The sequence below is a fragment of the Hemicordylus capensis genome, chromosome 3 (genome assembly GCF_027244095.1).
Source record: "Hemicordylus capensis ecotype Gifberg chromosome 3, rHemCap1.1.pri, whole genome shotgun sequence".
In the NCBI taxonomy this organism is placed as follows: Eukaryota; Metazoa; Chordata; class Lepidosauria; order Squamata; family Cordylidae; genus Hemicordylus; species Hemicordylus capensis.
Window position 1 is genome coordinate 286,566,753 of NC_069659.1, and position 21,726 is coordinate 286,588,478.

General features: G+C 44.5%; 1 protein-coding gene across 4 annotated transcripts in view; it reads right to left on the reverse strand.

The window, feature by feature from the left end:
- ARMH3 (armadillo like helical domain containing 3) overlaps positions 1-21,726 on the reverse strand; it is a 237,969-nt gene that overhangs the window by 209,053 nt on the left and 7,190 nt on the right. For all 4 annotated transcript variants that reach the window (XM_053305039.1, XM_053305040.1, XM_053305041.1 and 1 more), the window contains exons 2-8: positions 16,166-16,277; positions 15,077-15,133; positions 14,542-14,688; positions 13,783-13,890; positions 12,556-12,648; positions 11,223-11,297; positions 10,522-10,608 (exon numbers count right to left, since the gene is read on the reverse strand). In XM_053305039.1, coding sequence (XP_053161014.1) covers positions 10,522-10,608; positions 11,223-11,297; positions 12,556-12,648; positions 13,783-13,890; positions 14,542-14,688; positions 15,077-15,133; positions 16,166-16,267 — 669 coding nt within the window. In that variant the 5' untranslated portion in view covers positions 16,268-16,277. The remainder of the gene's footprint in view (positions 1-10,521; positions 10,609-11,222; positions 11,298-12,555; positions 12,649-13,782; positions 13,891-14,541; positions 14,689-15,076; positions 15,134-16,165; positions 16,278-21,726) is intronic.

Below are 21,726 nucleotides of genomic sequence, written 5' to 3' on the forward strand. Positions count from 1 at the left end.
TCTTCCGAACAACCCGGGAGATGATTGGAATTGGCAGGAAAGCATGCAGCAATCCCAGTGACCAGGGAACCGAGAGAGCATTCTGCCCGGGGTGGCAGGAATCGTGACATTTGGCCCAGGCAAACAGCAGGTCGAACTCCTTCATTAGCCCCTTGGAGCGGGTGCCCCCTTGATGACCGATATTGGCTTTTGCAGATGTGTTGTCTGTCCACATCAGGACATGTCTGCCCTGAACCAGCCCTTGGAAGTGTAGAAGGGAGAGCCTGATCACCCTGAGCTCTAAGCAGTTGATGTTCCACATTTTCTCTGAGATGCTCCATACCCCTTGCTCTGGGCGATTTTCGCAGACAGCCCCCCAGCCTGATAGACTGGCGCCTGTTGTAATCAGAATTCATTGGGGTTCTGTGAAGGGCAAGCTCTTGTCCAGAGCCAGGGAAATCCACCAGAGGAAGGATTGTTTGACCTGAGGGGAAAGTGGAATCTGCTGGTGCACCACAGCCATGATTTTGTCCTGGAAAGGGTGCAGGGCCCGCTGAAGTGGCTGAGAATGCCACCTGGCCCAGGGGACACACTCCATGGAGGCCACCATCAAGCCCAGTACATGAGCCAGCACCATCAGATCTGCTGAGTCTGCCCGAAGCAGGAAGGAAAGAGCCTCCTCAATCTTTGTTTTCCTCTCTGGGAGAAGGGAGACCAAGGCAGGAATGGTCTGAAAAGGTGTGCCAAGATGTGACTGTGATGGAACAAGATGGCTCTTGTCCCGATTCACAACAAAATCGTGGTCGTTCAGGCATTGCAGCGTGAGGCAGACATGTCTCTGGGCAACCTGGAAGAATGCAGCTCTGATCAAGAGGTTGTCAAAGTAAGGGTGGATACAGAACCCCTGCAGGCGGAGATGGGCCGTGAGAGCTGCCATAATCTTCGTGAATACCCACGGTGCTGATGTCAGGCCAAATGGGAAGGACCTGTACTGGAAATGTTGGTTGTGGTAACAGAAGCATAGAAACTTCCTGTGCTCCAGGAGAATAGGCACATAGAGGTACGCCACGGAGAGGTCCACAGAGGCCAGGAAATTGTTGGGCAGCACCACCTGCTTGATGAACCGCAGGGACTCCATCCGGAACTTCCATTTCTTGATTAGCCTATTGAGGTGCCGGAGATTCAGGACCGCCCTCCAAGACCCATCCTTCTTGGGGACAAAGAACAGCAGTGAGTATACGCCTGAACATTTTGAGGTCCAAGGTACGGGCTCGATTGCCTGAATATGTTGAATCACCTCTGCCATCAGTCAGTGGTTCTCCGCCCTTCGGGAATGAGGGGTAATGAAAAAGGAGTCGTGAGGAACAACGGTTAAGTACAAGGAGTTACCTTTGGTTACCATGTCCAGCACTCATTGATCCTGGATGGACAGCCATGTGAGGGCAAACTGCTGAAGTCTGCCCCCTATAGGCTGGGCGTCATTGTCATTTGCTGAACTGGGTATTTGATTCCCCTGAGACCTGAAGGAGCTCATGCCCCGCACTCTCCACTGAAACCGACCTGCTCCCCTGAAGGAGGTCTGTCTGGAGTCCCCATAACAAAAGGATGGTTGAGGTTGGAAGGGCCTCTGGTTACAAAAAGAGCTCATGGAATTACAGTAACCTCTCCGGTATTTCCTTCTGGTGGAGAGCACTGCCTTCTTTTTATCCTTTGTTTCGACCAGGACCGTATCCAATGAAGGGCCAAAGAGATTAGAACCCGAGTAAGGAGAGGCCATAAGCGTGATTTTTGACTTTGAATCCACTTGCCACCCCTTAATCCACAACGACCTGTGCAAGACCACCCTCAGTGCCAATGCTCTTGAAGCGTGTTGCACACAATCTAGACTTGAATCTGCCATGAAGGCAGCAGCCTTGACAACTTCTTTATCCCTTGTCTCAATTTGTAGTTCCCAGGAGGGACCAGGGGTGTCAATTGTTTGGCCCAAAGGATAGCAGACCTAGCAAAAATAGAATTGACTGTAGCCGAGGCCTCATGCGCCTTTTTTAACAAGGTGTCACACTTTTTATCTTCCATGGAACCGAGCTGCTCTTGACTCAATATTTAACAGGGTATCTGAGACACTTTGGACCACAGGAGGGTCCACCCTAGGAATGGCCAAGAGGGAGGAGACTTCTGGGATGAGCGTGTAATGCTTTCTGGGATAGGTCCCCATAGGTCTTGAGGAAGCTGGATTCTGCAATTCAGCTAGTAAAATCTGTTTAAATGGAGCAGGAAAGGGCACGGCAGAGGATGGACCTGCAGCAGAAGGAAAAACTTCCTGGTCCAATTCAGAAGGTGGGGGGTGCACATCAGAGGGCACCACATCTTTAATGGCCCTCTTAGCTTTGAACAGCAATACATTGAATTCTGAGGAATTAAATAAGCGTGCAGAAATAGGTACCACTGGCGTCGGCTCCTCCTCAGAAAGTTCACCTTCCTCCTTATCCGAACCTGCAGGCATGGACACATGGGATTCGTGATCAAAAACCAAAGAAGCTACCACCCTAGGCCCCAATGGGTTAGCAATAGGAGGGGGACAATGGGGACATGAGGGGGCAGGTGCTGTGCCCACAGAGGGCTGGAGAGGAAGTACCTTATGCTGCCGCGGAAACTTAGACGGGATCTCACCACTCTCTGAGTGAGAGGAGAGGGACCTAGGTAGGCACCGATTGCGCTAAATACCAGGAGGCTTTGGAACAAACCTCCCCCGCTCCGACAGCAGAATGGCTTCCCGCCCAGGGCTAGAATCCAGCGAGGAAGAGGAGGGAGGACTGCCAGGTCTGAGGGGGCGTAAAGGAGCCACCGGAGGAGGCGTGGTGGGCTGCAGTGGGGTCACCGCTGGCTGATGGGCCAGAAGGGGCAAGCACTCCCTGGAGAAAAAATCCTTTAGCCAAGAGGCCAAATCAGAGGCGCGGGACCCATCGAGGAATGGGCAGGTTACCTGAAGGCCTCCCAGCCGCTGAGGGCAGTGCAGGCAGCATTGGCTCCAGAAAGGCATCCCCACGATGGTCCGATTGCCTAGACTCCGCAGCCGCGTGGGCTGAAGTGGGTGGGGCAGAGCGGACGAGCCGGTTGTCCCTCCGCCGCTACCACCGGGCAGGTACTGATGGACATTTGATTGTCGTTCCTTTGCATGGCCCTTCGAGCATTTACAAACTGCTTGGATAAGCAGGCACTCGGCAGGCACTCGCTCAAGTGTACTGATTCAGAGAGCCATTTAGTCTTTTTAGCTTTGCTGCCATTCCCCTCCTTAGTATGCTTGCTGCGCTTGTGCATCTTACACGGGGAACAAAGAACCAACCGGGTAGAAGCCGCCGCCGAAGCAGGGAAAGCTGTCCCAGGCATTGTAGAGGTGCTAGGCAGAGCTTGTTGTGCCCTAAGGGGCTGCTCCAAAACTGCGGACCCTTCAAACAGGGAGGCTCCCAAAAGCTCTTCCGCATGAGCCACCTCCATAGTTGATAGCTAGTTCACTGAAAGCGACCGCCCCAAACGAACGGCAAAAATGAAAGTAACTTCAATCGGCCAAATTCGAAAGGAAAAATCAATTTAGAGACTTAGAGAAGTAAAACAACAAAATCTAAAGGCAGAAAAGACACCTTCCCACCCTTGCACAAAAGGCGTTAGGTAAAGAAAAGGGAAGGTGCAGATGGAAGGAAATTTTCAGCAGAGCGAACAAGTAGCATGCCAGCCTTGAGCAGACAGGAACCGGAACTGGGGTTGGCGCCTGACGGCGAGGGGAAGTGTGCTTAATTGATTTCCGGCCTGTCTTGAGCATGCTCAGTGCATCATCCCATACTGATAATCTCCAGCCAGCGGGGAAAGTCAGATGCTTTCTTTACTACTGAAAAATGATACCGAGCACAAAACGTAAATGCATTATACTATGCCAGGTAAGAAACTTTCTGGAAATATTTAGAAGAGGGTAAGGACCCAGTGCATGACCCTAACACTCTAAACTACATTTACGCTTGGTGAAAGTGAATGTTCATTTGCAGAAGCCACTGATTCTATTCTTTATGTTCAAAAGTGGTTATTTAATTGAACAATGCAGGGAGAATTAATGTTATGAATGTGTGTCATTTTTATTCCATAATATGATACCTACCTGCCATTATGTTTTGAAGGGGAAAACTCTAATAAAGCTTTAATTTTAAAAAAAGAAAAGTCCAGTGCTCAGAGCCGACAGCTGGGTATCAGAGCACTGAAATCCATAGAAAAGCTCTACCCACAACTCAGATGCTGGGTCTGCATAGTCACCTGGTTGTGAAGGCAAGCCTTGGAGATAGCAGTGTAACTCCCAGCCAGACCAATAGATTGAAATGCTGTGTTGATTTGGGCTATTTATGGACATCAAAAGAGCAGTTTTGCAATAATAAATATAAGGAACCAATAGATTGTTAAGAAAGACTTGAGTAGATATTCCACAGTGAAATATAACAAGCTAGAAAACGGCTCTTGGAACACATTTAAAAACATGTTTTTGCAAGCACACTAGTGTTTTCTTTATAGACCAGTATTAAAAGTCATAAGCAACCAATACTCTCTCAATGCAATTAGATTTCCTTAACTTAATGGAACAATTTAACAGTCCACAAGGCTCTGGAGGAAACAGAGTGTGTTCAGCAACAGTATGAAAAGACTCACAGTGTACCAAAAGAAAAAAAGAAAAAAGAAAAAACCCACCCACATATATGCCACACACTAGAAGAATAGCTGCAGTGTTAGAGGCATGAAGAAAATACATAACATTCTAAGTGTCCCAAGACTGACCTAGAGAAAAATTATGACTGCTTTATACAGCTTGTTTGTTTGTGTGTGTGTATATATATATATATATATATACACACACACACACACACACACACACACACACAGGTGAAACTCGGAAAATTAGAATATCGTGCAAAAGTCCATTAATTTCAGTAATGCAAATTAAAAGGTGAAACTGATATATGAGACAGACGCATTACATGCAAAGCGAGATAAGTCAAGCCTTAATTTGTTATAATTGTGATGATCATGGCGTACAGCTCATGAAAACCCCAAATCCACAATCTCAGAAAATTAGAATATTACATGGAACCAAGAAGACAAGGATTGAAGAATAGAACAATATCGGACCTCTGAAGAGTATACAGTGTACTGTGCTTGATTGGCCAGCAAACTCGCCTGACCTGACCCCATAGAGAATCTATGGGGCATTGCCAAGAGAAGGATGAGAGACATGAGACCAAACAATGCAGAATTGCTGAAGGCCGCTAATGAAGCATCCTGGTCTTCCATAATACCTCATCAGTGCCACAGGCTGATAGCATCCATGCCACGCCGCATTGAGGCAGTAATTGCTGCAAAAGGGGCCCAAACCAAGTACTGAATACATATGCATGCTTATACTTTTCAGAGGTCTGATATTGTTCTATTCTTCAATCCTTGTCTTCTTGGTTCCATGTAATATTCTAATTTTCTGAGATTGTGGATTTGGGGTTTTTATGAGCTGTACGCCATGATCATCACAATTATAACAAATTAAGGCTTGACTTATCTCGCTTTGCATGTAATGTGTCTCATATATCAGTTTCACCTTTTAATTTGCATTACTGAAATTAATGGACTTTTGCACGATATTCTAATTTTCCGAGTTTCACCTGTATATATATAGATAGATAGATAGAGATATAGATATAAATAGAGAGAGAGAGAGAGAGAGAGAGAGAGAGAGAGAGAGAGAGAGAGAGAGAGAGAGAGAGAGACTGCAATGCAAAGCCCCTTAGAGAGAAATTAAGCCTTATGCCAACAATCTTTCCCCAGGAGGGACATCTAAATGACCTTATTCATTGACCTTTAACTGATAGTGAATCACCTTTATTTTCCCTGAACATATTTCCACTGAGCTTCTCATCTGCTTTCAGATAAGAAAGTGTTTCTAACCCTGGAGAGTTTGCACCAGTTCTAAATGAGTGTTAGAAGCATTCTGTCTGGGTCTGAAAGAATAAAACAAAGCCTTACAAAGCAGCAAGCTCTGGCAATCCTTATCAAGTAACCTTTTAATTAGAAAAGAAGCATTTTACTTTGAAGCAGAAATGTCTGCAGAGCTACCAAGCATCTAAGTGCTGATTTCTCACATTGAGTGTGTGTGTGCACGCACGCACGCACACACACACAGAGTTTTTAGAGTGATTATTTGTACTCTTTATACCTAAATGACTAACTACAGAAAATAAAACCCAGACATCTTAAATATGGTCTTTCACTTAGATAGCAGGGAAGAAATGCAAATTTAAGAGGATAAAATGTTAAATTAAATGAGGAATGGGCAAAAATTAGTATTAGAAGAATATTAATTGTATCCAAAACACTCAAAGAAGAGGGACATTTCCTTGCCAAGATGCAATTAGAAAAACTTAATGTAGCTTAATAGCATCCCTCATGCTGGTGCCAGAGAGGCATTCTTCTAGTATTTAACCACCTCCTCCTCTGTACTTGAATAGAGTATAGCACAGCTTGCAACTGGGATACTAATGCTCCTGTTCTTTCACCAAGAGGCTAGATCAGGCACATTTCCCCATCATTCCAAGCAGCTAATCCCTTTAGGAGCCTCCTTCCAATTCATTCCACTGCAGCTTGTTGTCTTCACCATCTGTATTCCCTAGACCAGTGTTTCTCAACTGCTGGTCCGCGGACCGGTGCCGGTCCGTGAAAGGTTGAGTGCCGGTCCGTGCCTTCATGAGTTAACACCTCCCTCCCTGAAAACCTCCGTGTTGTTTTTTAGGCAGGCAGGCAGCTTTCCGCTTGCCTTCCCCTGCCGCGAACCTCCGTGTATCTTTAAAAAACCCAATGCTGAGGGGATGGCTGCTGGGTGGGGGTGTGAGCCAGTAGTCCTTCCACCCCCCACCCCCTGCAAACCTCCGTGTTGTAACCGAAATCCTTCACATTCCAGCTGCCGCGCGACTGAGGAGAGATAGATATTGGGGTGTGTGAGGTAGTAATCCTTCCAATCACACACACCCCGGCGGCAGCGGATGGCAAGCAGAGCGTACGTTTACGCCTGCAAAAACAGATCGGAACTGCACTTTGAGAACTTGGCGGGCGTCCCATGCACTGGAAAACGCGCTTTGCTGGCCGAGGAAGGCACGTTTGCTCGGGCAGTGAGCTCCGCACTGGGCTTACTTTGGTGTAAAAAGCTGCTTTGTGGAACGGGGTCCGCTCATTTCTAGAGAAGCGAATCAGAGCGCGGCACACGTGGTCGTCGCTGCAAAGTGGCCGGCGGGAGTCCTGGGCGCTCCTACCACCACTAGAGAGCAAGCCCCGCTCCGTTCAGAAGGGCTTACTTGCGAGTCAACAAGCCCCGGCCCGAGCCACGCAGGGCTGCACGCTGTCCGCCTTCCCCCTGCGCAGACGCGCCTCTCTCAGTTGGGAAACGGCGCCGGGCCAAATGGCAGGCCACGGCATTGTTCTGCTTGCCATCTGCCGGAAGAGAAGCCAGTGTCTGACTTTTCGCTTCCCCATGTTAATGACACCTGGGCTGTGGAAGGCCTTGTGATGGCTCTTCTTAAGGGGGAGTCCTCTGCCTGTTTCCCCAAAGGATAATTTCATCATGATCATGTCAGGGCAGGTGGCCTTCCCTTCCCTTCGCTGTCCTGCTTCTGCTGCTTGGAAAAGGTAAGGAGGAGGGGGGAAGCTTCCCAAACGAGAGAGGCGCGTCTGCACAGGGGGAAGGCGGACCGCGTGCAGCCCTGCGCGGCTCGGGCCGGGGCTTGTTGACTCGCAAGTAAGCCCTTCTGAACAGAGCGGGGCTTGCTCTCTAGTGGTGGTAGGAGCGCCCAGGACTCCCGCCGGCCGCTTTGCAGCGACGACCACGTGTGCCGCGCTCTGATTCGCTTCTCTAGAAACGAGCGGACCCCGTTCCACAAAGCAGCTTTTTACACCAAAGTAAGCCCAGTGCGGAGCTCACTGCCCGAGCAAACGTGCCTTCCTCGGCCAGCAAAGCGCGTTTTCCAGTGCATGGGATGCCCGCCAAGTTCTCAAAGTGCAGTTCCGATCTGTTTTTGCAGGCGTAAACGTACACTCTGCTTGCCATCCGCCGCCGCCGGGGTGTGTGTGATTGGAAGGATTACTACCTCACACACCCCAATAGCTATCTCTCCTCAGTCGCGCGGCAGCTGGAATGTGAAGGATTTTGGTTACAACACGGAGGTTTGCAGGGGGTGGGGGGTGGAAGGACTACTGGCTCACACCCCCACCCAGCAGCCATCCCCTCAGCATTGGGATTTTCAAAAATATTTTCTAATTTTTTTTTAGCATTGTCATTGTCTGTAGAAAATGTAGATGTCTGCATCCTATGATTAGATTTGTTATTTCAAATGAATAGGTTAACTCCAATCTCTCTCACCTCTGCAGTCCCCAGCCACATGCATCTCACTTATATACCCATTTTCTCTCTGGCCTTCTCCCTGCCCCCGCCCTTCTTCAACTGCTCCCTCAGCTTAACATCCTTTCCTAGGCCTGTCAATTCCCTTGTTGCCTACCCCGGCTCCTGCCTAATTTTGCTTTTTCTATGCCTCTTTACCTAGCTCCTTCTGCAAGATCTGAGCAGCTTATAGAGACTTTCTCTCTCTCCCTCAAGCCAAACCTACCTATCCTCTTTCCATTTCTTTCTTTTTTAGCTTTTTCTCTTTCTCTCCCTCTCTCCCTTCAAGCCTGCTCCATCCTCTTTTCCTTTTTCCATCCCTCTGTCTGTCTGTCTGTCTCTCTCTCTCTCTCTCTCTCTCTCAAGCTAAGCCTGCCCAATTCTCTTCCTCAAGCCAAGCCTGCCCTATTCTTTCCCTCTTTCTTTCCCCATCTCACTTCTCTCTTTCCTTCTTATAAAAGCCTGTGTGGTGAAGGATCAAAGTATAAGAGAAAAACTTCTCTAATTTGTTTCCTTAGAAGTGCTCCGTGTGATGATTTGGCAGAGGGGAAAGAAAGAACAATGCATTTTATTATTATATATTTTGTACAGATTGTATTGTATTTATTTTATTAGAATTTTTAATTCAATTTATTTTATTTTAATTAAAATAATTAAAATAATCCATAAGCCAAGTCACGGTCAGTTTTGGCCCACCAGATCATTTGAGTTGTGCACGCCTGTAGTATAGTACTAATAGATAAACTTGAAACCCCTTTACTAACTGCTGGTCTGGGAAACTGCACATGAAGAATGTAGCGGTCCTTGAACCTCCGCACGAAGAATTTAGCGGTCCTTGACTCCAAAAAGGTTGAGAAACACTGCCCTAGACCAGTGGTTCCCAAACTGGGAACCTACAGATGTTGCTGAACTACAGCAACCATCATCCCCAGCCACAATAAATTGTAGCTGGGGCTGATGGGAGTTGTAGTTCAGTGATATCTAGAGGCTCCCAGTTTGAGAACCACTGCCCTAGACCCACCCTTACCTTTAAATTTTTGTAATGTACTCATCTAATCAGCAGTTCCCAACACTCCATCTCTATGTACGTCCTTTCTTCCCACAATAATTCTGTCATCGTCTTCATGCTAGTTCTTGGAAGATTTATAGTAAGTATACTTTATTTCTTATGTATCCCCTTCCCTGTATTGCCTGGTGACTGGAACCTCTACTAACATCCCACAGGGACCACGGATATGTCAAGCACATTGCTTGACATACCTTGCTTCCCTAATCAGAAGTCATACATTTTGATAACTATTCAAAAAGCAGTGAGCTCAAATTCTTGAAGGCTAGGCAAAACATTAGAAGCCATCATTAAAGCCAGCGTGGTGTAGTGGTTAGAGTGCTGGACTAGGACCGGGGAGACCCAGGTTCAAATCCCCATTCAGCCATGAAACTAGCTGGGTGACTCTGGGCCAGTCACTTCTCTCTCAACCTAACCTACTTCACAGGGTTGTTGTGAAAGAGAAACTCAAGTATGTAGCACAACGCTTTGGGCTCCTTGGAGGAAGACCGGGATATAAATGTAAATAATAATGATGATGATAATAATAATAATAATAATAACAACAACAACAACAATAATAATGAAGTATGGTGCCATGCAAATTGAAGAAACAACAAGAAGTAGCTAGAGAGCAGCAAAATCTCTCTCTCCCTTCCCTCGCACGCACACACACACACACACACACTCATTCCTTCAAGCAACTGCATGCTATCACACATTCCAGGACATCCTTTGATAACATGACTATTAATTTTCTTATACTGGCTTGCTGGTCAGCTACCAAAACCAATGACTAGAGTCCAAAATGTCTGGAGTGCAAGTTTAGATTAGCAAATCCCCTCCTCCTGGTCCTCCACTAACACCTTTTCTAAGGAGAAAAGCAACTTGCTATCTAACTAAATAAGTATGCCCAAACTGAAAATACATACTTCATGAAATAATCTTTGCTTGAATACACAGAAAACAACAACAGCAGGATCATCTCTATATGCACACACACAGAACACTTGAAACTCACACTACCAAGTTGGATACAAACACTCACCTCATACTTTCTATAGTTTACTAATAAGGCTAGCAGGACAACAGCTTCATAACCATGTTCCCTGCGACTGGGAAGATTGGAAAGAATCTAAAACCAAGAGAAGGAACCGATTAGATAAACTAAAACACTGTTTAGAAGAGCAGTTCCAAGCAGAACAAAATGTAGACAAGCTGATCTCCAAAGAAGCTAGTAGAGAATATAAATAGATTTAAACCTTAGACTACCAAAATGAACCTATTCAAATCCCATATATACAAAGAACAAGGGACATAATTTCCTCCATCCTAGGAAAGTATAATCATATGACATGTACACTGTAACGTACAGTGATCATAACTTACTATTTTGCAAGCTCAATGCTTACCTTGAAAAGTACATTTGAGAGGAATTAACAGTTGGATATGGACTCAGGTTAACCTAAAAATAGGAACGTGTTGCTTAAAACTACTCTAGACAATTAGGCTCACATTGCTGTGTGGCTCCTTTTATAGCAAATTCATAAGTGACTTGGATAAAAAGCTCTTCAAATCTAAGCAGCAACTAAACCAAATACAAAACAAAAATATTAAGGCAAGAGAGTAATTAATATGTAAACCTATGATGAATGCTAGATGGCATTTTAAATTACCATCAAGAAAACTCAACGATTTATTAACTGCCTAATCAGAAATCAGAGTGGGGGTGGAACGGGGGGACCTTACCTGCAAAATAGCTTCAAAGATGCTGTTGATCATCACATACTCCAGAATTGTGTTCTGGCTGATGTTATCTGTCACCTGGATGGGACCAAAAGGCGTTTTTGGAACCCTCTCAGAACAACAACAAAATTCAATGTAATGTTATCCATGCAAAAGAGACCATTGCCTCACCACGTTTATGGGTTTCTGCATTATCCGATACATCAGGAAAGAAATAATTAACTAATCCATGTACTCTGGACAATCACCTCAGTTATGCCATTTACTGAAATCCCCACCACCACCTTCTACATAAACCCTTCTTTGTGAGCTGCTTTTTACTGTAATTTACTTGCCCTAAGGTTATTGATTTTTAGCATATTAATTTAATGTTGTCATCTGCATCATTTCCTTTCAATTATTTGGTGTTCAGGTATACTCAGTGCTTATGGGAGCTTTCTAAACAAGCTTCTTTGGCGGCAATGAGATTGATACTTCAGCACTGGAAATCTCACCATTCTCCTCCTATTGAACAGTGGGGATAAATGAAATGCTGAAGCTCATTGTACTAGAAAAGACTTACAAAGGAGAAATCCAAGAGTCATTCTAACAAACAGCTTTAAAAGGACCAACAAAATAAAATAAAATCTTAAGCAAGCTTTCAAAAACTCCATAAGAGAAATTCATTACACTTTTGAGCAGCTCCTGTATATTTCAATGCCGAAACACACTGTGTTCTTTCATTATTTTTGTACTGACCTATTTCTCAGCCCTTTTCTCCCTCTTTGCCTTCCTATTGACTTGCCTTTCATTTTACCACTTTCCTCTTCTTTGCAAGAATGCATTAGTTCTTGAGGAAAGTTGTGGATTGAGATGAGTGAGTTATTTTACAAGTATTTACATTATATAACTAATAAAGAAAGTCAATGCAAATTTGCCAAAAAGATAAAACAAATTCTCAATGCTCCCAAGTAAATAGAGAAAAAACACAAAAACATTTGTGTTAATGTATCCCCACCCTAAAAACATTAAGGTCACCAAACTCACTTCTATTAAAGAGTTCTGCTAGGCAATCGGAGAAAAAGGTCTATACATTAAAGCATATTCAGGATCACTGAATGGAAAACAGTTTCTTGTTAGTGTACCTACCACAATAATGATATCTGAAATTATTACTTTCTAAATTACAGCCTACACACACACACACACACACACAGAGAGAGAGATTAGCTGGAATTGAAAGTGCCCTCTTCATTAGTGATTAAGTACACAATGTATACTTTAAAGAAGCCTTGTTTTCCAAGTCTAGATATTTTATTTTTTAACGAGTTAGGCTTTTTTTGTGTCTGTTACTTACAGTCACCAAACAGAGTAGTAGCTTCAGGCACAGACTCTTGAGGCTTTCGGAGCCTTCTGCACAAAGCAGAGTGTCCAAACTCTCCATCAGATTCTAGAGAAAAGAACAGTTACTATGATCCATTACACAACCAAATTACATAAAGTCCAGAGCGCTGCTGCTATGCCAAACCACTGCATTCATACAATGCATATACATTTTTATTCCCCAAGAATGTTAGTTCTGTTTAGGGGGGAGGCAGAATTGGTATGACCAGATGGTTTCATACAGAAGTCTGAATTTATACAGCCAGTGTCTGAGGGATTTTGGACAAAGCCCCTTTGTACTGGTTATGCTGTAATCATCAACAAGGGGCAATTAAGTAAGTATAATCTTACAGATTTAAGTATACTCAAGTGAAAATTCAGGTCCGAGTCAGGTCCACACATCGTAACCAAGAAATCGATTTATCAGTTCACCAAGTTGTAAGGATTTAGAATTAAGAATTGTTTGGTCCAGTCTGAGGTCGAAATACGTTAAACTAATCTATTTTTTATTCTGTTCTCACAGGAAAAATCGTTCCAAGGAACTCCGTGTCCAAGGTACCGACACAATGGTGGTCAGAAAGGAACTAAGGGGGAAACGCTAGCCTGCCCAAACTGAAAAGATGCACCACATGCAAGGGCAGAGCTAAGCACTTCGAGGAGCTAATCAATTCTGCCCAAATGGTCCCACGCGAGCACAGAACCCATTCCTATGACTGCAACGGATCACTACCAGATAATTGGTTACAGGTGAGCAACCTGTTTTTCTTCAACAGGCAGAAAATGGAACTCCAAACAAGTATGGTGCATTTAGTTCTGCAAGTTTTAACAGATCACCTGTACTGGAGAGAGAAGCATTACTTTGGCCAGGAGAACCCTACTATCAGTTTAACATGTTTCTATTCTTGCACTTTAGCTAAAGTCCATAGTCTTACTGTAAAAATATATGTCATAGTTAACAACTGTGGTAACAGACACTGTTTCCTGTCTGTTACCAGTATTCAGGGGAACAAGCAGTCAGCAGAGTGAAAACAAAACTGTGAAGATGCATCCTGATATCGTCTACATTTAACATGCAACTGTCAACACTTTGAACTGACCCTTGAATACTATGGGTGAGACTGCATCTGATAAGTTTAACGAGTTGTCATATTTCTTCCAAATACACACTGCTGCTTCACAGTATAATCTAGCAAGTCCTCACCTTCATGCACACTTCAGCTTTGTCAAAGCCCATCAGCATGTTGATGATGTCAAAGCCAGATGTGGATTTGTTTTTCTGATGAACCCCACGGATCAGGGCACATAGTGTCTGTGATGGTGGGCAAAGAACATAAATTGAGAGACAAAGCTTCCAATGCACAAAGAACCCATCATTATGTCCCAGAAGGTTGAAGTCACACTTCTAAGGGGCTTTCATCTTTGATGACTAGAACACAGCAATCTACACACCATACAAGCCACACCGCGTGATCCTTTTAAAAACAAAAGCAGTGGATAGGTATCTTAATCAAAATAAAACCACAAAGCAATATCCAGATAAATCCCATTAAAATTAATGGGACATAAGTTACTCATGGCAAGCTTGTCTCATTTGATTTCACTGGTGCTTAGTCATGACTAGTATGCTTGCTGCTAATTGTCTTTTTTCTCATTCATTACAGGCTGCATTGCTAGTATGTTTGGCTTTTGTCTTCGCTTGCACAGAACCATTCTCAATAGATCTTAATCAGTCTGACAGTATGGGCACTCACAAAGAAGAGAGGGGTTTTTTTTCCCATTGCCTGAATGTTACAGAGCCTCAACAGGGGATACCTAGTTCAGCACACTGAACCACCATGTATTTTGGTAGATCTGAACAGAAAGTGGACTCTTCCCCTCATCAGGGCTCACTGATTAACTCCCCTTGAGCTAAATGTAGCTCAAGGCCTGCCATGTGTTATAGAGACCCCAAGTACAGCACCTGTAGTGCATTGACAACTCTGATGGGATGCTCTTCTCCCAGGGCCCGGATACAGCGCTGGAACAAACAGTTGATGTTATCTTTTATCTTCATTAACTCTTCACCATCTAGAGATTCCAGCTTCCCTTCCAAGTACTCGAGGTTCACCTGTCAGACAAAGTGAAGAAAAAATCCACTAAGGATATAACTAAAGTTGTGCCGTCGAGTCGGTGTCAACTCCTGGCGACCACAAAGCCCTGTGGTTTTCTTTGGTACAATACAGGAGGGGTTTATCATTGCCATCTCCCACGCAGTATGAGATGATGCCTTTCAGCATCTTCCTATATCACTGCTGCCCGATATAGGTGTTTCCCATAGTCTGGGAAACATACCAACGGGGATTCAAACCAGCAACCTCTTGCTCCCTAGACAAGTTACTTCCCCACTGCGCCATTAGGTGGCTAAGGACATAACTAGAGAGAGGAAATTAGCTACATGGGAGAGTAAACATGAGAAGATGTTAAGAGAAAAGCATAGTTTCAAACTTTGGTATTACCTTCATGAGGAAAAGCTCCTCCCAAAACCGTGGGTTGCATTTACTGGGATCTTCTGTCTGAAAAAGAATGGAATTCCTGTTAAAACGAACATTGTGGATACCAAATATGATTGTCATCACAGTAATATTGTAAACATTCTATGTCCAGGGAAAAAGGCAACTGGATGCAAAGATGGCTTCAAGGTATACCATTTTCTCATCAACAGTGGAACATAGGGAGCTGCCATATACTGAGTCAGACCATTGGTCTATCTAGCTCAGTATTGTCTTCACAGACTGGCAGCGGCTTCTCCAAGGTTGCAGGCTGGAATCTCTCTAAGCCCTAACTTGGAGAAGCCAAGGAGGGATCTTGGAACCTTCTGCTCTTCCCAGAGCAGCTCCATCCCGAGGGGAATATCTTACAGTGCTCACACTTCTAGTCTCCCTTTCATATGCAACCTGGGCAGACCCTGCTTAGCTATGGGGACAAGTCATGCTTGCTACCACAAGACCAGCTCTCCCCTCAAGCTGCAGTGACAACTCTAAAACAGGAAGTCTACTTATCTTCAAAGCAGGCTAGTAAAAATACTGCCAGAGCATTTCATGAGGAAAGATTCAGTGATCTCTCCTACACATTCTTAAACAGGTATTTTGAAGCTTATAAACCCTGCTAACTTGGCAGAGAGGCACCTTTTAACGTGGTGATTCTCTTTATTTAGCAGGGGCAGAGTAACTGGCCCTATCCACTCCCAGCACAGTACCTCTAGTGACTGTTGCTGCTGTCTATCTGACATTTCTTTTTAGATTGTGAGCCCTCTGGGGACAGGGATCCATCTTATTTATTTACTATTTCTCTGTGTAAACCGCCCTGAGCCATTTTTGGAAGGGTGGTATAGAAATCAAATTAATTAATTAATATTTCACAATATAGGTGAATCAACTGAACACAGAGCAAGACATAGTGCATCAAGAGAGGAGTAGTTCTGAACAACTCTAAAGGCAGTCTAACCTACACTTACATTTCCCTGTGGGATTTTTCAGCAAAATGGAATTCTATCTCGCAAACTAAACAAAATGCCAAAATGAAAGGAACAAAAATTCAGCCCTTACCGTGAAGATTTCATCATACATTAGCACAACTTTCTCTTTCAAGGGCTTCTTACTAGCTGAAGATTTTCGAAGCAATCCACCTTTCTTCTCAGCTTGTGCCATGGTTTAAAGCCTATGAATAAATTTTTTAAAAATCACACTCCTGAGAAGCAGTCTCAAGTTATCTTTCCATAGCCCTGACATCTTTCCAAATTATACTTAATCACAACAGGGTCATACAATATTTTCCCTACTACTACTACAAATATTTATATACCACTCTTCAACCAAAGTTTTCAAAGCTTATACCTACACAGGGGTAGAAAATAATTTGTGGGGAGGTGAGGCATAATAAAAATGCAAGTGTATATTTGAAAAATATTATTACATGTTCTCCTTTCTATACTTGGTAAAGGAATTATTTAACATATAAACTATTTATGATAGATAGGGCAGGTTATGAAAAATAAGTTATTGTTTGTTTTAAAGAATGGATGAGGAACTAAAGAAAATGGCATGGCAAGAGTCATCCAGCAAATGCGGTGGCGGTGTGTGTGGCAAAAAAGAGTTTTTGGTCTGCATACATTGCGGCTGCAGGTTCGCACTCAGCAGAGCTATCCCGGGTTGTGAGGAGTTTGATTTCTGCTCCTTTTACCTCAGATCAGTCCCCTGGGTCGTTCTGCTGTGATGCTTTTAATGGGTTTTTTTGCAAATAAGATCTCCTGTATTGGACTCCACTATTTTTGCAGGGTCTATGGAGGAAGTGTCCAGTGATCCCTCTTGCAGTATTAGATTGGATCAGTTTCAATCTATGACTCCTGCAGATGTGGGTAAGATGCTTGGGGCGGGGCGGCCTACCACCTGTTCTCTGGATCCTTGCCCGACTTGGCTGTTTCTATCTAGCAGGGAGATTGTTGGAGATGGCCTAGGTAATATCATAAATGCATCACTGAGGGAGGATAGGGTGCCCCCTTGTTTGGAGGAGGCATTGGTTAGACCACTCCTAAAGAAGCATTCTCTGGATCCCTTAGTGATGGACAGTTACAGGCCAATCTCCAATCTCCCTTGGTTAGGCAAGTTGATTGAGTGGGTGGTGGCTGACCAGCTACAGACAGTCTTGGAGGAAACTGATTATCTAGACTCATTTCAAACTGGCTTTAGAGCTGGCTATGGGGTTGAGACAGCTTTAGTTGGCCTGATGAATAACCTTCACCAAGGAATCGACAGAGGGAGTGTGACTCTGCTGGTTCTTCTGGATCTCTTGGTGGCATTCAATACCATTGACCATGGTATCCTTCTAGATCACCTGGGGGAGTTGGGGATAGGGGGCACTGCTTTGCAGTGATTCCACTCCTATCTCTCGGGTAGATTCCAGATGGTGGAGCTTGGTCACAGTTGCTCCTCAAAATGGGAGCTGTTATATGGAGTTCCCCAGGGCTCCATTCAGACACCAATGCTTTTCAATATCTACATGAAACTGCTGGGTGAGGTCATCAGGAGATTTGGTGCTAGGTGTTATCAGTATGCTGATAACACCCAAATCTACTTCTCCTTTTCATCTTCAGGAAATGGCACTCATTCTCTAAATGCCTGCCTACAGGCAGTAATGGGCTGGATGAGGGATAACAGATTGAAGCTGAATCCAAGCAAGAAGGAGGTGCTCATTGTGGGGACTCAGAATTTGAGGGAGGAGTTAGATCTTCCTGTGCTGGATGGGGTTACACTCCCCCAGAAGGAGCAGGTGCGCAGCTTGGGAGTACTCCTAGACCCAGGCCTCAGCCTTTTATCTCAGGTGGAGGCCACGGCCAGGAGTGCTTTCTATCAGCTTTGGCTGATTCAACAGCTGTGCCCATTCCTTGAAGATAACCTCAAAATGCATCAGCTGGTAATCAGGTGCATCAGCTGGTAACCTCCCAGCTCGACTACTGCAATGCACTCTACGTGGGGCTGCATTTGTACGTAGTCCGGAAACTTCAGTTAGTTCAGAATGCGGTAGCCAGATTGTTCTCTGGGGTAACCCGGAGAGACCATATTATGCCTATTTTGAAACAGTTACACTGGCTATGAATATGTTTCCGGGCAAAATACAAAGTGCTGGTTATTACTTTTAAAGCCCTGAATGGCTTAGGTCCGAGTTGGCAGGTTTGGCTTTTTTTAAGCCAAACTTTGGCTTACGGCCCATTTGACCCACGAGTATACCCCTTGGGTTTTGGCAACCTAGCTGCACGTTAAGGTCATCTGAGGCGGGCCTTCTCTGCAGCTGCTGTTGGGCTGTGGAATGCACTCCCAACAGAAATTCGTAATTTGAGATCATTACTGTCCTTCAGGAGAGCCTTTAAAACCTATCTGTTTGGCCTGGCCTTCCAGAGTTTTAAATGACTGAGAAATTGTTTTAAATTGTTTTAATTGCTGACCCAATTTCCAGGGTTTTTTAGCTGTTTAATTGGTTTTATTGTGTTTTAATAGTTTTAATTGTTTTTATCGTGCTGTAAACCGCCCTGAGCCATTTTGGAAGGGCGGTATATAAATCTAGTAAATAAATAAATAAAATACATGACCAAACTAAAATTCATACTTGGCTACAGTGTTTCCGCTAACAGGGATTCCCAGAGGTTGTTCACTACAACTCCCAGCATTCCCAGCTACAATGGCCTTTGGCTGGGGATTCTGGAAGTTGTAGCCAACAACACCTGGGGATTTCTGTTAGACTAGGGAATACTGCGTGGATATGCCATGTGTTGCTCACTCTGCCTTACTTCTTAAGGGCCACATGCAGGAAATATCAATATGGAACATAAAGAATCATCATTATGAATACTAGGGCCAGACCACAGTGCTGCCAGTTCAGAAATCCTGCAACATGAAGCTGGCTGCTTCATACATACCCTGTATATGCAAAATATTGTATGTTTTTTACCACTGTCAATATCATACAGATACATGCTTTAGGGAGCTGAGGTTGACCATGGCTCCCCACTACATATACACATAGTGGTACACACACACACACACACACACACACACACACACCTTTTTCACTATGTAACACATGAAGTGGTTCTAAGGTACACCTTAACAGGAGATTATTCTTTCTCTAGCAAAGAGAGTTGACTTTATTTTTGTATAGAGGAAGTACAAAACCAGTTTCACATCCCCACGGCCTATGTTCAATCAACAAAATTCCCCTTCCTGTAATCTCTATGCCAGCCTCCCCATGCTGAGAGCAGTAGGTCTAAAGCAACAAGCAAAGTGTCTGTGCTGGGTAATCAGGATAAAGCAGAAACAACTGCTTGTGGCAGCTCTATTCAGGTACAGTAGGCTGGTTCTCATAATCATTTATTGGGTAGGAGAAGCCTCCTACCCAGCTCAAAAGCTGTGTGCACTCATTTTCGATTGCCTGCGAGTAAAAAGTAAAGTATGGGGGAAGCAATTGTCTGATAAGCAGCAACTGGGTCAGAGGGTTCCATTCTACCTAGCAGCTGTACCCAGTTCTTTAACAAGGTGGGACAAAAAGCCCTCCGGCTCAACTGCTGCTTAGCAAATGCTCACACACGCACACCCAACCTGTTTTTTACTCACAGACAACTAGAAAACAGGAGACACAGCTCCTTGACAGAACCTCCCTGGGTCAGCCTCCACACCTGATGACTCCAAATCATAGGAGCCTGATATGTCTGCAGAAGATGAAGCCCCATCTGAGGAACCTCTGATAATTACCTCCAGTCTCTCAAGATCAAGAACCCCTACTGAAGCTTCCCTTCCTGAACCACCACAGGAACTGTGCCTCAACACCCTTCCAGAAGTTCCCAAGAATAACATTCTTACCCCAGCAAAGGTGCCAGGAACACCAGAACCATCTACATCCACAGCCCCAATACTTCCTCTAAAGGACATAGGTAACACTTCAACCCCACAAGAACCACCAGATGCAGAGCATCCCCAAGAGTAGACCTCAACTCCCAGATATCCCAAGGGAGTTTTCTCTAAGCCCCCAAACTCAGAGGTGCCACCGGGCTCAAGAAACACTACAGAATAAGCAGGAGAGCATGCTGCTTGCTGCCAGCCACCTAAGTCCAGTGGACCTCCTCAAGAGGAGAAGTAAAGCAGATACTGAAGGGTTACTCGGGAGCAAGTCTTGTTTGCAGCAGGAATGCAGGAAGGGGTGTGGCTCCACACCTATATAAACTGCTTCCTGCATCTGGAACCTTGCTAGCAACACCAGTTCATTTTGAGACCCTGCTCCAGAGCCTCCTGAGAATTACACAAGCTGCAACAGAGTATTTTGTGTTCCTGTTTGTTTCCTGTACTCCAGCTTTCCTGAAAGCCTGTTGCAGTCCTCATTTTTGGCTGCTCCAGCTCACCTGATTGTCTCTCCTTACTTCCTACAACAAGGGCCGTTCTTGACCACAACTGTTTATTAGAGAGAAATAATAGATTTCTGTGCTGCTTTATCGTAAAAATTCAAAGTGTCTTACAAAAACAAATATAAAGCCAATTAAAATATAGAAGCAGCAAGCAATAATATCATCAATGCAGAATTAAAAACATTCTGGGTCAAAGTGATCTAAAGAAGAAAGGGCTTTAGTTGTCTTTTAAAGATAGCAAGTGAGCCTTTTAGGGACTAGTACTGAAAAAGCCCTATCCCCAGGGCCACCATATGATTCTCAGGTAAAGGCAGGCCCGAGGTCAGAGGCCCAGTGGTTGATTTCAAAAGCTGAGACAGGTTGATATGCCCTTTAAAAGCTGTTAGGCAGAAGAATACTCTGCCTCATGCCCTTTTTTAGAAGTTTTCAAACAGAGGCTGGACAGCCATATCTCATGAATGCTGCACTCAACAGGGGGTTGGATTAGAATATCTCCAAGGTCCCTTCCAGTGTTCCCTCTAAGGTGTGTGCATGTGTGTGCGCTCACAAGATTTTTGACATCTGCTCAGTTAATTTTAGATCCCACTCAGGTTAAATCAGGAAGGCCACACTCTGAATGCATGTGAGCACACTGTGCCTTGATACTGCCGCTCAGAACAAAACGCATTCCGCACACAGATGGAAAAATTAGAGAGAAAAGTGGTCCCTTTCAACGCCAATATTCCATGAGTAGCTACCCCACTAATGTAACTTGGCTCCAGGACTCAAAAGGCTTTATGGCCAAAACCAGCACTTTCAAATTGGGCTTGGAAACAACCTGGCAACCAATGCAACTGGAGCATAATACCACAGCCATTCCCTTCCAGGTGTATTTTCAGAGACTGGCAGATTACAGTTTCCAAACTCCAGATATTTATTTTCTGCAAACATCAGGTTTATGAAGCTTGTCTTAGAGCAGTGTATTCCTGTTATATATTTGCTTGGCTTAAGAGACTGACTGCAGGCATTTCAACTATTGCTATGTTTGCTATGTCTCCTAGGAGAGGAGAGCTTGTCTTGTGGTAGCAAGAATGTCTTGTCCCCTTAGCTAAGCAGGGTCTGCCCTGGTTACATTTGAATGGGACACTACATGTGAGCACTATAAGATATTCCCCATAGGGGATGGAGCTGCTTTGGGGAAAGCAACTAGGTTCCAAGATGCTCCCTCTCTGGCATCTC